The sequence below is a fragment of the Ambystoma mexicanum genome, chromosome 4p, assembly GCF_040938575.1.
Source record: "Ambystoma mexicanum isolate Mex_15411 chromosome 4p, UKY_AmexF1_1, whole genome shotgun sequence".
Taxonomy (NCBI): domain Eukaryota; kingdom Metazoa; phylum Chordata; class Amphibia; order Caudata; family Ambystomatidae; genus Ambystoma; species Ambystoma mexicanum.
In genome coordinates, this window is record NC_090927.1 from 1,149,010,029 (window position 1) to 1,149,026,027 (window position 15,999).

Sequence of the window (15,999 nt, forward strand, 5' to 3'; positions counted from 1 at the left end):
TAGGTGGAACACTGGTCTTGAAGGGGCCCTTTCCCCAAGTTGTTGGGCTCTTCTTAGCTTGTTACCTAAGCCAGTCTTCCAAGTTTGTAGCTCGATTTCTGGATCCTTCGCAGCTTCTCACACCCTGGGGACGCCTTTCACTGTCATCAAATGTAGATCAGGGCAGCACTGGTTCTCTTCTCCTCCTGTTTGGAACGGTATTGCCCCCGTCATTGGGGCTGGCCGCTATTTCACCAGGGTTCTCCACATTACCCCACTCACTATGCCCCAGTTATTTGGCCCCCAGAGGGGACTCTCTTCCTGGTGGTGGGAGTGAGTGCCAAGGGAGCTCTATTAGGTTCCCACAATGTTGTTATGGAGGTTGACTGGCAGGATTGTCAACACGGCCCTCCTTTTCTCTTTCCCTCAGGTAGTTGATGGCTTATAGCTCCCCGGGCTTTCTAGGCAGATTTTTCCTTGCCCCCCTCCACCTCGACTCAAATTTCAATATGGCTTTCTCCCCTCCCCTTAATGGGGTGCCATGGTGCCTTGTCTCCTTGTTCCTGGTCAGCCGCTCCCCTCCACCCCACACTGGGCTCCTGAGTTCCTACTGAGCCTCAGCTGGTTCACCCCTGCTCATCTTGTCGGAGCGCCTCTCCCTCGTGGTTCTCCTGAAGCGCCTTCCTTTGTCCTCTGCTTCCTTTGGGAGTCCTCCCTGCTGCGCTCGCTCTGCAGCTCCTCCGCCTCCTCGGATCTTTCCTCCCACCTCCTTGTTCCACGCAAGGGTCCGACAGCCTTTCTCTGGGAGCCTGATATCTTCTAGCGACATTCCCCTTCAGCTACGGCAGGCTCGTCACTTGTCCTGGTCTCCTGGGGGTGCCCGGTGGCTGTCCCTCTTTCAAACTCCTCCACATTCCTTGACGGGACACTGCAGGTACCTACGCTCTTCTGCACCATCCCTCCGCTTCCCTGGGGCTGCACTGGTCCGCTCCTTCTCTCTTCAGCAGCCAGCCTGCTTCGCCTTCCCGGGAACACCCGCTTGTTTTCCCACGCCGCTGCTTGCTCGATGATCGTGTGAGTCGCACTGTATCCTCTTGAATTCGGCCCCGATCTCAAGTCCAACATGGCTCCTCCAAGGTCTGTTCCACTGCTCTTCCAATCCACAGCCGGGGAGGGAATTATTGCGGTTCTTTCAGGATTGAGACGAGTCGGGGGACAGGAGAGCTGCAATTACGTTGCTCTCCTGCCGGCGGCCATTTTGGAAGCCATTTTTTTAACTTTTAATCATGAAAGTATGACTGTTTAGATGTGAAAGATGTGTAATTCAAATCAACCATATTAATAAAATAAATTAAAATCAACCACATTGATAACATTTTTAAAAAGGATGCGCCCTTTTCTCATAGTCAAGTTTTCAACTGGACTAAAATGTGCTTTTAACTTCTGTATGCCATTTTTAATTGTGTAGATTTCATACAATTGCTTCCGCATTACGTGACCTTACCCTACTTATGCCCATACGTTTCAGCTAGAGGGCACACTTTCTGTGTAGCAGTTCCAGGAAGCTGACCCTCTGACAGCCAGTGTCATATGGCTGAAATAACAGAATGCACAACAGGGGTAGATGATGCATATGGCAGAAACACATTTGTCCCCATGTGTCAAAAAAAAGATAATGGTAAGTGATGCACAGTACTGGGTGAAATACTGCAGTTCAACAGGCACTTCAATACAAAAGAAGAGATTGTATAGTGTCTTTTGAGCTACTTTTGGCCCTTTGGATGGCCATCCTCTGGGGTTTTACAAAAAAGTGATTCCTGCCCACTGTTGCTAAAATGCCAGTGGAAAGACTGTATATTCCATTGTTACAGCTGACACGCTCATCACAAGCCCTGTTCCCTAATGCTGCACACTACTAGCAGTTTCTCCCCAGACTCCATCTATCCCAGGAACAATTTTAAGTATTTTGTCAAGTTTATCACCATTTTGGAAAACTGTCATCAGGTAAGCATTGATAAAAATCACACAGTAGTACACCAATAGAATTAAAACTGACACACATATATATATATATATGAACATAATTTAAAATTGTCAGAAGGCCACGGGTAAAACAGTACAAATAGACTCGTTTCAGGGAGCTCACAAACAAACATACAATGACAAAAACATAAGTCTGGTCGCACTACAAAAATTGCAAGTGTTGGAACAACAAAAGGCAGCATGGTTCGCTGCATAACAATCCATTTTTATTAGACATAGCTATTTGTTTCAAGGATTGGCAGCATCTTGGCTTACTGAGCACTTTTCCCCTTGCTGTGTACTTTACGTTGCCAGACTTGGCATGCTCTATGTAAGATTGTTGCTACTGCACAAAGTCATGGTCTCTATTGTACATCAGACCCCAGAGGCAATGCACACTGGTCTCAAGTACATCTTTCAAAGGGTTAGATATGCAGGGCAGATAAGAAAAAAAATGTGTTTCGTTTTCCCTTATGTTTTGACAATGGCAACATTTATCGGAAACTTCAGAATCCCAATTGTTTAAGTTGGGCTGGCGGGAGAATACCAATCCTAAATCTAACATACCGTGACCTCGCAAATCAGGGCTTCACATAATTAAGTTATCGCTCATAGCCAATCTCCATTTCTTCCCCTCAATAGGTGTAAAGTGGAATAATATATTTTGAGTGCATCTTCCAGCACGCAGACCGCTTTTATTAAGTCGTTCGAAGCTGGGTTCAATACTTTAGGTGTATCCCAGTATTCCATGTGATTTATCTCATAACAAAGTTTTTTCACATGTCGGCACCCTGGAAGGTTTTCCCCCTTTCATGAGCTAGTAGTGCTTTCAGGGCATCTCAAAAGTTTCCTAAATCTGGGGAGCAGATTCTTGCCCAATATACTAATGGTTGCTTTCATGTAAGAAACTATGTCAATGTTACGTAAATTAAGCTCCATGAACAGTGGGATTGAGGGCGTGGTCAATGGAACCCATAGTATATTTTTAAGCAAGCAATCTTCCAGTTATTAGGGATTTAATATTCATAAAGCCCCATATTTCTGTGCCGTCGAGTGCAGCCATTCTAGCTTTAAGCATGTACGCTTTTATTGTTACACTGGAGGCCCAATAACCCTTGCTTCTTGCAAATCTTGATATAGCACTACTATATTTGTTCAGTACCATCACAGCCTTTTCCACCTGTTTTGTCGCGATGCCCCGTGTGGTTACCCTCAAAGCTGCACTAAATATTATAAATATCTCAGTAAGGAAACAGTTGATGCTCCTGTGTTTTGTCTCACCTACTGTGATGTTTCTTGCCCCAGTGTGTCTAGCGAAAGTTAGCCAGCCACACACTCCAGGGAGCTTGGTCTCTTCAAGTAGTTGCGTCAGTTCTTTAAAAAACATTTCACATTTTAACTTGGTATTAGGTCTTTTGTCTGCAATCTATTGACTGCAGGCAAAAAAGACAGAATGACGAATCCCCACACGAGAGCGGTCAGAGTCTGACAGTGCATGCTAGGAAGAGGGAAGTTGTGGTCATAATGACCAGGTTGAGGGGGCAGGTGGAAAGAGGGTGTCTGTGTGTGCGAGTGTGGAGAGACATGGGTGCAATGTTTGTGGCAGGGAAGTGAAGGGGCGGGAAAGCCCTGCCCCGATAGATAGAAACAAAGGAAATACCACCAGCCCAAGAGGAGGTGGAGCAGGTGGGGGAAAGGCTCCCTGAGGTGTTCAGGGTGTTTACTCCCTCTCTCCCCCAAAGAGTAATAATCCAGACTGCTGAAGGCCACACAAAATTGGCCTTAAAGACGCAGCCTTTTTTTGGTTGGCGGGGCCTTCAACAGGTGGATTTATGGCAGAGAACCGTTCATTTGAATGAACTACAAGGACAGTTTTCCAGCAGGTAATGTTGTCATTGCTTAATTGCTCTCGGAATGTAACTACATAACAACTGTCTGCCTTTGGCCAACATCTACTGTTGACGGATGTTTGCTTTTATTCTGTTTGATGTCACTTGAAGTCTTATTTGCAAATGAGAGTAGACCAAAATGTCACAGTAGGGGGGTATTCCCCTCTGACAGCACACCCCTCTACTTGGCACCATCTTATCTTGATATTGCTCTAACTTTGCATGCTACTGAGCCCTTGGTTTAATTTGCTTATCAAAGGTGCAATAGATTCAAGCCCATTCAAGAATGTGTAAGCCTTCGTAGACAGCAATACATATCATGTATCTAGCAGGGCGAAGACAGTCCAAAAAGATATGAATTGTCCATTTTGTTTCCAATTACATGTGGTATAAGCACATCAAAATCGTAATCTATAAAATAAATATTTCGAAAGAGCATTACTTACTGCAAATAAATTCAATCGGGTATACAGTACTAGCCAGGAAAATATCTTTCTTCACCACATTTTGAATCAGGTTTTAGGGCTATAAATACATTCACATACTTTTATTTCTGTTCATCCTTGTTCTACATGATATGAACAATTAATTAAGCAGGCTTCCAGAACCCTGACAGCCAACCATTTTCTGTGGGGATCTGTGTCCAGGTGCCAGTCCAGTGCTGTAGCCAGGGCTTCTTGATATGACGTCTTCCATGTAGCTGCTGGCCTGAGGAACGGGTCCCCAAAAACTGCAGGACATGAGATTAATTTTTTGAGGCATTTATTTTTTAGAAAACTCTTGTAGACTGTTTAAAGCTCCACCTGGACCATATAATGGCTCCACAGCTGGTCTGCGCCTGAGTGCTGAGCCAGCTTGAACAACAACAGTGAGAGTTCACAACATAGACCAAGCTGAAGTTTAAGCTTTTATTTTCTATTCTCAGCTACCAGAGGCCTGATGGTTCTTGAAGTCCTGAAACACAAAGCTGGACAGAAACAAGACGGCAAAGGCATTGGGTGATCGGATGCAACACAAAGGTCAACATACAAGGCATGATTAGAGGTTCAGTGACAAGGCCCTCCCAACTACCTCATCCCGCGTTGGGGGTAGGATCGGCTCTGGCATACACCTTGGTAGGCCGCCTAACCCAGGTCAGGAAGGCCCCAACACATTAACAGGGTTACGTTCCTGATCTGGTCACAAAGGTTATTCGGGGTAGTGGGGCAGGTGACAGACCGCCTTTTGCGGCGGTCACCCGTTATGGGTGTGCAGGAATCATCTCTGATGCCACTGTTGTCACACCTTGGGTATCTCTTAAAAGTTGTTGTTGACTTTTTGTTTCAGTTTCTTTTCATTATCGTTATTTTTGGCTTGCAAGCATGTTTATTTCCTGCCATGACTTTACCAAACAACCATTATTTTAAGGATACCTACATTTTGGTCATACACCTAGTGGTAATCCATTTAGCAAAGCACAACTCAAAGCTCGTCATCATTGGAGGCTCCTCCACCTTGGACTCATCCTCTCCCATATAACAAGCACTGTATTTGCCATAGATATCAATAGACGACACAGAAAATTAAACGAAAGCAGTTACACATCCAACAGGATTTCAGATGGTTTGAAAGGGGGCATCGGCCAAAAGTAACCAACTTCACCCACCATGAACACTGAAATAGTGGGGAAGACATTGTACCTCATGTTTTCCCTGTGCCCAGATATAATCCACATTACTGATATCTACTGAGAGCACTTTAGTAACTGAGTGTTGTGTAAGGAATCAAGAGTAAGACTCAAACACAGTGTTTAAGACTTTTATTAAAGTAAAAATGGAGTTGGAGGAAATCCTACCTATCCCTAACTCTAGGAGGGGTTTCCCTGCCTGAACAATGCTAAGTAACGTCTGTGTCAGAATGTCCAAAACAAATAGTTCTCTATCCTGGGTCCAAACTCCCAACCTGATCCTCAGACACTAAACGTAATATAACTTGAAGTGGGGTATGTCTTTTAGATTAACACTTGCAGCTTCTTTCCAAAGTTTCAAACTAAGTTCTAAAGTGTAAAATAAAACCAATAAAGTTCCCTCAGGAAAGGGGGGGGCCTTCCCTTCCGCTGGATTTCTCTGGCTTTCAATGTCACATTAATATACTCCACAATCTCAAGGGGACGCCTCTTCCCTTGCGTTTCCTCTAGTTTACACAGTTTATCAAAATCTGAAGGGGGATGACCCTTCCCTTCAAGGTTGTCACAATTCACAAACTCAAGGGGTGTGTTTCTGCCCCTGAGCTCTCTTAGCTTTTTCACAGTTCAGATATTTCCCAATTTCCACAATTACAGGGGAGGGGGAGACTCCCTTCCCATAGTTTCCACAAATGTGGGGTAGTGTTTCCCCCCCTTTCTCAAGTTCAACAATCCTGATTGGGTGCGGTTCCCAGACTTGCTGTATGCTTGGTTTACTCTCTTGACAGGACTTTCTTATCTCATTACTTGGGTGTGGGTACCAGACTTGCTGTATGCCTGGTTTACTCTCCTGACAGGCCTTTCTTATTTCACAGAGTATGTGGGTGCAAGTTCTGGACTAACACTTCTCATCAACAATAACCTTATTTATACAGTGCCAAGATCCTTTTACTATACATTTCAGGTATTGGGTCAGCGACCCCTTTTCAGTAGTCTTTGTCTCTTCGCTCACTTTTCCCGGTATATCAGCTCCCTTGTTAGGGCTTACCAGGTTTTTAAATGGTACGCAGCATCGGCCATGAAGCACCCCGGTGAACCAACTTCTCTCTATGGGTTTATCGGTCTCTGTCGGCGGCTTTGGTGTCCCTCACATCTCACCGTTCTCACTGCTGCTTGTTTGTCGGCTGGGAGAGTGTTGCGTCGGTTCTCCGGTTCCTGTCTTGTCTCCTTTCCTACTTGACAGCTGCTGCAGTCCGCAGCACAAGCGTGGCAAACCTTCCACTTCTCAACTTCCCTGGACAGAACTTCCAGCAGCTTCTCCGCTCCACACTGCAGCCTGCTCTCATCCGGTGTCCTGACCGACGTCGCAAGCAGTGAGTCTCTCCTTCTCTCCAGTTGTGGTGCATTTAAACCTCTCGGCACCTGGTAACCTTTTCCATCAACTAGAATGCAGCGTCTGCTTTCTGTTTCTAGTGATCCTCATTACTCCAGTCCTCTACCTTGTCCAAGTGTTAATAGGTAAACAGGGTCGGACTGGGACAAGAAATAGGCCCGGACAACAAAAAAAAAGTGGCGCACCACTCGCCCCCAAAAAGTGGCCCTCAAACCATCATCCGTGAATCGCGTTAATTCATGACTTTTACAGAAAATGCTACATATTGAGGGTTCATGTGTCTGTTACATTACAACACAACTCATAAAATAGCATTACTTTGCATACAGTTCTGTGACAGGGTCCGTCCACAGCTCCGAGGCACAGGAGTGGCATGAACCAACCACCCCCACTGCGGTTTTGGGCCTGCTGCAAGTCAATGCTTATACAGGGCCCCGCAACCTCAGAAGGGAAGGAGGGTTAGGGTGACGATGGTTGGATAGGAGGGGAGGGGGATAGGGAAACCGGAATGAAGTTTAGGGAGAGGTCAGAAAATGCTACGTATGGAGGGTTCATGTGTCTGTTACATTACAACACAACTCATAAAATAACATTACTTTGCATACAGTTCTGTGACAGGGTCCGTCCACAACTCCGAGGAGCAGGAGTAGCATGAACCAACCACCCCCACTGTGGTTTTGGGACCTGCTACAAGTCAATGCTTATACAGGGCTCCGCAACCCCAGCAGGGAAGGAGGGGTAGAGTAGGGTGACAATGGTCGGATAGGAGGGGGTTTTAGGGAAACCGGAATGAGGTTTAGCGAGAGGTTACTAAGTTAGCAAGCCCGCCTTGGAAACAAGACGACACAAAGCAACACAGGTTCGATCCCCGGGTCCACACTTAGAAACCTACGGGTATTAAGCGCGTTATAAATACGCAACTAAGAGACATATTCCTTTAACAGCACCTGCGCCTCGATGCCCCTGGGGTGTGAGTGTAAGCGCTTTCAAAATGCAAAATAAATACAAAAAAATAATAAATAAAGCCTGCGGTACTACACCAAAAGACGCCTTCCCTGTGTTCCACATTTCCTGCAGTAGCAGAAAGTTTGGTGCCGAGTCGGCCGGGCAAGACCGAGAGGGCTGTAGCGGCAGAAGGAATCCGGATGGATCCCAAACTGTGGGCTACCGATGTGGGCTTGTATGAATTTGTTGCCCTGGTGTAATGGTTGTGCCACTGGTTTTTGCCCTTGGCACCCTATTTTAATTGTGTGCCCCAACACTTCACGTCCAATCACACTCTTCGAAGAACAACTACTGCATCTCACAGAGTAACATCGGACCCCTCCCTCCAGACAACGCCTCTACAGCCAATTTACACATCACCGCCTGTGCCTGGCCCCTTTCAGGATACCAATGCCCTTATGCCCTCGACAAAGACACTGTGGGGTGCTTCCTAAGTGCACACAGTCAGCAACAAAGGCTAGCTATCATCCGGGGTCAGACTGAGCCATGCAATTGTCTCAGACACCAAAGAAAAAGTAGCCTGCAGTTGCAAATGGCTTTTCATTCCTTTTGCGATACTGTTTGAATAGTACCCAGGGGGAGCTTTTAGATAAAGTGACATGCAAATTGTACATTTTAAAGAATATTTATTCAGCAACACTGGTCAAAACTACTACTCGCAGTGTGAATTAACTCATCAAACTGGCCCACATGGGCCAATAAGGGTCCCACTTTGGCCAAAAAAACGGGGCCACACCAGCATTTTATGTTTTTGGTTGGCCCTGGCCCTGGGCCTATTGTCCTACAGGCCAGTCCGAGGCTGCCCCAGCTCCCAGGCACAGGTTGAAGCCAGCAGTTGCAAAGTGAAGCAACTAGTGTGAAATATGTTACTCTGCCGGCCCCAGCTCAGCCTCAGGCCCTTGCCCCTCGGCCCTGCAGCGCCAAGACACCAGCTAGCCAAGGTGACAGGCCAGGTGAGGAGGCGAGAGAGCTTCTCATGGCTCGTGCCAAGCTGGGATGGGGCAGCGTGGAACCTAGACCTCGGCTGCCCAGGAAAGGGAGGCTCCTGGGGGCAGGGTGGCAGGTAGATGCTTTGCAGGCGAGAGGGGCGTGTGTAGGGCGCAAGACCCCCCCTACATGCGCCAATGGCCATTTCAGGAGCATGTTTTCAACCCGTGTATTGCAGTGTAAACCGTGTGTGCAGAAAGTCATGCCATTTCCCAGATTTCTTCAAAGTCACTGATGTTCGTGTTTTGTTAACAAGGTGTTAGGCTTTTTGCTGTAACAACAATCACGGCATTGGCTATTTCAGCACAGAGGGGCACTGCTGCGTTGCCAAGGCATTGCACTATTGTGGTGAATTGCACATGGGTGGCAAGTCACGCTATCCCTGCGCAAGCTCTGTTATATGGAACGTGTTATAAGCGTGCAGCCTTCGCCCTGGAGCGGACAGTCTTTCACAAGGAGCAGATGGGCGGTGTCGAGGGGGCAGCCAGAAGCCGGAACACTCACAGGGGCCGAGGGTTCAATCAGGTATCAAAACAACACTCCATCTGCGGGGACATCCTGTAATGACCGCCCTCCAACACCCCTGAGGGGGCGGCAGCGAAGCACCGACCCTTCATACCGGCCATGGGGCTTGCGGAAGGGAGGCACGGGTACAAGTGTTATGGCGCGACTGGCTGCCTTACCCCGACTCCGCCGCACCACACTCAGCCCCCTCCACCCGCTTTCAGGAGTTACCAGTGTGTCACCATGCTACCCTCACACCTCAGTGCACCATCGCAGGCTCTAGCGCGTCACCCAGGACTGGCTATACTTGCCACCACCACAGAGTCCTGACGGAGTGCAGTGTGTCTCAGTCGCCTACCTCTGCACCCCTGCACCACACTTCACTTGCATCAGCACGTCTCAGTACATCGCCCTGACTGGCACTTTATGCACTCACCACAACAGCACGACCAGTCTCTTCAAGCCTCATCGGACCGGCGCTTCCTGCCACCACCACCAGCCAGCCAGCAGGCCAGGCAGCACACCACGCAGAACTCATGAGAAGGCCCCTTACCTTACGGCCTCGGGCTGCCGGTCTCTCAGGGCGGCGTCAAGGGGCTCATGATGGTGCCCGGGGGGTGCTGCAGAGCACCGACTCATGGAAGCAGCCAGCTGCCCCGGAGAGGTGTCCTCGGTCCAGGACTCACTCGGCCTCCCTGGTCAGCGGTGAGAAGTTGCAGCTCGGTGTCCCCCTGTGCCTGGCTGCGCTTCCCGGGAACCGGACTCTCGCAAGTGTCCCTCCCTCTTGCTGCCTCCCTCTTCAGTCTGGCATAGCTCTCTGCAGTGTGAGCATTGCAGGCAGGCTGCCTGCCCCCCAGAACCCACAGGGTCAGGACTCGGAGGGAGGCAGATGTTACAATTGCTTTAGCCTGCCTCCCTCCCACAGATCAAAGTAACATTCTCGCCACCGCAGTGCCGGCCCGAGTGCGGAGCCCAGTGGACCAAGTCCGTGATGAATTATGCACATGCATCATAAATTATGATGCAGATACAATCATCAAAGCAAGGTAACATCTAGTGTTACCTTGCAATGAAGATTGCGTGCAGACCACAGTCTGCAGACAGGGCCGCCGGCGTGCGGCCCCTCCCTCCTGCAGACCAGCCAGCCCAGCCCCTCTGAATGCCTGGCCGCGGACGGCCTGCTCTGAGTCACATAGTGCTCGCGAGCTGCGGCTGCTCCGCGCGCCCCCCCACACACACACACACACACACACACACACACACACACACACTTAAAAAAAAAATGGCCCAGAGGTGGCTGCCGGAAAACCGGCCCCAGGGGACCCCAGAGTCGTTCAGCCACGGGCCGAAAGACCGAAAGGGCCAGTCCAACCCTTTAGGTAAAGGGGAATGTAGGTATGGTTGGTGATTAGTCATGACTGGTGGTTCTGCCCGTGCACTATATTATGCCATATAGGAATGGGTGGTGGAGGGGCAGGCGAGTGTTACCAGAGGCAAAATACCGGTTTTGACCTAGCAAGTCTACTTCGCCTCCCCAAGGGTTGTCTTCCCTCATGGGGTCCTCTCCCACAGATAGCCACCCCCCTCAGTCAGAGTCCGGTAGCTTCTGCCTTTCCCTGGCCACATGAGGGAAGATTTTCCAGGTGAAATAGTGACAACCTCACTGGATTCATCACAGTTAGCTTTCTGCAATACAAATATTAAGAAAAATACTGAAATTACTGGGTCAGCCAGTTTATTTCTTTGAGAATTATACCTTTTGAAAACAACATTAATAAGGAACTGAGAAACGCTCTGTTAATATGCACTGGACACAAGAGCATTTTTCTGCATTTCCATGGTGACAATTGACTACGTTACGACTTTGAAAGAACCTAGTGGTCCGATGGCTGCACGCGTCAACCACAGTGGAGCGTGTTATGATCTGTGCCACCAAAGCATCAGATTTAACCTCGAACAGGTCTGACTGTCCATTAAGACAAGTTGGCCTTGCCAACCAAGGCTAGGTAGTGGTGTCCATGCCATGAAAAATCAAGCGATACTCTGTAGAAAATATGATCAAAATAAACAGCTAGGAGGTGTGCAGTATGTGTACAGATGATTTTTGGACAAAAGGTGAAAGGGGTGAACATACTTTTCAGCGTGGTTCATAGGGTAAATTGGGAAAGAAGATAGTCCATATACCTGTGCTTGCGGAAGAAAAGTGTTAGCAATAATGCCATATTGTCAACACATGTCCTGTGCTTACTTTAGCACTTTCTCAAACTCTTGGCAGATATTGAACATTTGTCTGGTGATTTAGGTTACTAGTGTGATAACTGGGGTGATGCAGTGATAGGCCCTCTCAACCATTAAGTAAGCAGAAATGTTTTCTCTATGCATTAGACAGTATTTTACCTTTGGGATCAAATACCACTAACAGCAATGATAACACCCTTTCGGTAACAAGGCCCAAGTCCTTCTTAACAAAATCGCTTAAGTGCACCTAAAACAGGGCAAACCAGAAAACCCATGTGTTCACTTACCCAAAGAATCCTCACCTTGGTGAAGGTAAGCAGTGTGGTAGAGGGTCTGACTCTCCCACAAAGCGTCAACAGTTGCCCATATTAACATTTGAGGTTTTGTGCTAATATGCTGTTTTTACATCCTCTTCTGCATTTCATTTTACCTTGGAAATGAATGATCTTCTAACAAAGTACATTGGCATACTTTTACATAATGTGGGCACAATGGTAAAAAATTGTGTATATTTAGGTGTTCGTGGGTGTGTGCGTGTAGGACACAACATGCCATTAAAGTAATGTCCGAAAAGAAATATACAGCGCAGGGTCATGGTTCAGTGTTGCTGGTGTAAGTTAGGTGAGTTAGATGGGTCTAAAAAAGAAATGCTGTATAAAGTAAAAAGAAAATAGACAATTTGTCCATGCAAGGATTTAAAAACAGATTTTGTTTTTTAGGGCATAGTTTTTCTTCTGCATTCTACAGCATACAAATGAACAGTGCGTGAAAGATCAAGCCAGTCACATTAGTAGCATATATGTTGTATATATTAATTTAAACACAAATTCCAATTAGTCAAGACATGCATTTTTGTTACCTTATCATTGTTCATTTAATATATTGAACATGTTCTTACTGATACTTTCATTAAACAATAATAAATGTATGTTCTTACCATTTGCAGCACAAAAGAAGGGGAACGGCCAATCGGATGACCTACTGGGCTGAAGGTTCCTGTAAAAACAATGTGCATCCAAGAATATGAATAGCTCTTCCAATATACCCTTTTCATTAGAAGTTTTACATTAAATAAACTATTTGAAAATGACTGGAAACATGGAAATCGATCTATGAGTATGTTTGCCACCTATTCGCAATCCTGAAGCGAGCTCACTATTGTTAGCTATTAGTTATTTGTGCTAAAGTATCTGTGGCTGCAAGGTAATGATGCCATTGAGGTTGCCCAATGAATGGAAAGAATACATGGAAAAAAAGTATATTACCTTTCAAGTTGCGCCTGCAGATTTCTGTTGAAGAGATATTTTGGAATCACGAGACACAAAGTTTTTTAACAGGGTTTATTCCTTCCAAAAAAACACAAGTAAAACCAACTAAACCACAAGCTAAACCTCCTACCAAACCACTTCCAGCACAACAAAACACACCACTTTCCTCAGAAGCAGAATCAGAGAGTGAAAACAAAACAGATAAAGTTCCACCACCAACAACTGACAACCAGGGAAGAAGATACCTTTCCTTATTTAGAAGAATATCAAAGAAGATACCGACTTGCCAGAACATATTCAACATTCAAACCACTTCTCCCCCAAACAACAAACCAGCCCGGTACCTCCAAAAATGGAAGCCAACCAGAAGAGGAAAGAGAGGTAGTGGGAGCCTCAGGAGAAAACAGAAACACACAAGGAGTCTCAACCTGCTCAAAAAATCCAAAACCCAGGAGGGCCTAGTGGTTAATCTTAGTAACACTATACTATCTAAAGATCTAATCTCAGCCCTCAACAAAGGACTCTCATTCTGTCCAACTAACCGTCTGGATTTGTTTCAAGTCAATTTGGATCTTTTCAAATTTTGTCGAGTGCTCAAAATGAAAAAAATATTTCACTAACAAAATCTTGAAACCAGTGGGAACAACCAGAGAACTACCATTGTTACTTTCAGGACAACTAGTAGAAAGCACTATCGACTTAATGAACCTAGAAGAAAATGAAGATCGACATACCATACCAACATTTGCGGAGGAAATTAATATCTCCCTTTATCTCACCCCACCAACATCCCTCAAACCTAAATCCAAATGTAATCCTTTCTTTACAGCAGACAATGCTATAGACATTTTCCAACAACTAGTCAGAAATGACCTCCGGAAGGCCTACTTCAAAGGTATGAGGCCATTAAAACAGTCAAATTTGACTCACAAAGAAACACAAGCCATCAGAGATTTGAAAAACAACCCCGATATTACAATAAAACAAGTGGACAAAGGGGGCAAAATTGTTCTGATCAATACAGCAGATTATCTACAAATGGCATCAATCCACCTATCAGATACACACTGTTATGCAAAACTTACTAACAACCCACTTCCGGACCTTGGCAAGTTTTCCTTTCCAGTTGAAATAACTAACAAAGCAAGCTTCAACTAAAGCAAGAAAAAAATACAAAAACTCTCTCAATAAGTTACTCACATCCCTCCTGAGGAACCAATACAAATCCATTGGAGAAACACGTGTCGAGGAAATCAGATATCAAGGACCTTTTCATGAAGCAACACTAAAAGGGAATCGGGTACTAAGGACCTTACTATGAAGCAATATTAAGGACCCTGAAGACACACGATAAAACAAGGAACCTATTTGTGGAAACAACACCAAGGGAAACAACCAGGCACCCCTTTGTGTGGAAACAACACCAAGGGAAACAATAAGGCCTGAAAAACCAATAAGGCAATAAGGATCTTACCATAAAGTAACATCAAGGACCTCAACTTCCAGGATTTAAGCAATCATACACACCTTTCTTGGTGTTAGCGTCATTTCTCCCTTCTGTGAATGTAACACTAGGGACCTGGACAATTATGACCTACAAATCTTAAATTCCACCAAGAAGCAATTATTGTACCAAGAACACTGTCAGGAATATGGGGTGGTGAAGGCGAAAGAGGTGTTTAAATCTGAAAAGAGCTTAGTATTTGTACATGATAATAATTGACATAATAAGCCACCCCCAAATTGGGATTACTTATAACCACCGGAGCCAAATGGAGGTGACCGCTACGGCCTTGGCAGATGTGCTTAAGGCGCTTCAGGATATTCAGGTAGAGTTAGTTCAAGCAAAACAGGAATCAGACATGTTAAAGGCCCAGGTACAGGGTCTGGTAGCTCAGAGAACACAGTTGGAAGGAGCTAATGTGGCAAGAGGCTCCCAGAGTCAGAATCCCACGGTTATTGTCCAACCCTCCAGTATGTACCGTTGGCAGCGCCAGAGCGCTTTTCTGGTGATCCTAGGAAGTATATGACATTCCTGACGCAATGCCGTCTTCATTTTTTGTGTAAACCTACTGCATTCGAATCTATTCAGGCTAGGACAGCATTTGTGATTTCATATTTGATAGGAGATGCAGCTGCATGGGCAATGCCATTGGTGCAGAAAGATGATCCCTTATTATACAACTGGGTTGGTTTTCTAGGAGAATTTGGCAGGTTATTTGATCGCAGAGAAGTGTCATTAGCTCAAGATAAGGAGCTGTTGGGATTAAGACAGGGAGGTCGGGATTTAGTCACATATGTTACCCAGTTTAACAGGTTGGTAAATGAGACCGAGTGGCCAGTGGCAAAACAGACGGTGTTATTCTACCAGGGATTATGTGAGGAACTGAAGGATGCCATTGCTCAAATGGATCCACCACCAACCACTTGCACGGCTATGATTGATTTAACTCTTAGATTGGTTAATCGCATGAATGAAAGGAAAGGAGATAAAACGAGACCGGAAATGGGGCCTTTTGTGCATTTAGACAGAAGCAGAGGAGGAAGGACAAGTGAAGTGGAACCAATGCAATTTAGTGTAAGAGGGCCCTTGTCAGCAGCTGAGAAAGAAGAACATAAGGTGAATAAACTGTGTCTTTATTGCGGGCAAGCAGGACATATTATACGTACATGTCCCAATACTCCACAGAAAAGTGGAGACAGTGTGAGAACTACCAAGGAAGCGGGAAAAGAGATGGGCTGGCCTTAAAGGGAACACAGGTGTCAGGCCCCATGGAGATCAAGTTCCCCAGATGGGTTGCAAACACAGTGGGGGGTAAGACTTCCCACTTACATATATAGGTGACGTTATGTTTTGCTCTGATGAAACAGGAGGTTCTGGCCATGGTAGATTCACGGGCTACTGGTAATTTCGTGGATATTACTTTGGCGGAACAGTTAGGGTTGCCTCTGTGTAACAAAAGCAAGGCAGAAGGAGTACAGTCAGTGCATGGTTCTCCTTTGGTTTCAGGCCCTATAAGAAAGCAGACATCAAAATTGGAAATGATTTGT

The 15,999-nt window shown here is 46.1% G+C and overlaps 1 protein-coding gene across 1 annotated transcript in view; it reads right to left on the reverse strand.

Moving 5' to 3' along the window:
• AHI1 (Abelson helper integration site 1) overlaps positions 1-15,999 on the reverse strand; it is a 2,019,384-nt gene that overhangs the window by 303,535 nt on the left and 1,699,850 nt on the right. The window contains exon 20 of the mRNA XM_069606745.1: positions 12,618-12,676. Coding sequence (XP_069462846.1) covers positions 12,618-12,676 — 59 coding nt within the window. The remainder of the gene's footprint in view (positions 1-12,617; positions 12,677-15,999) is intronic.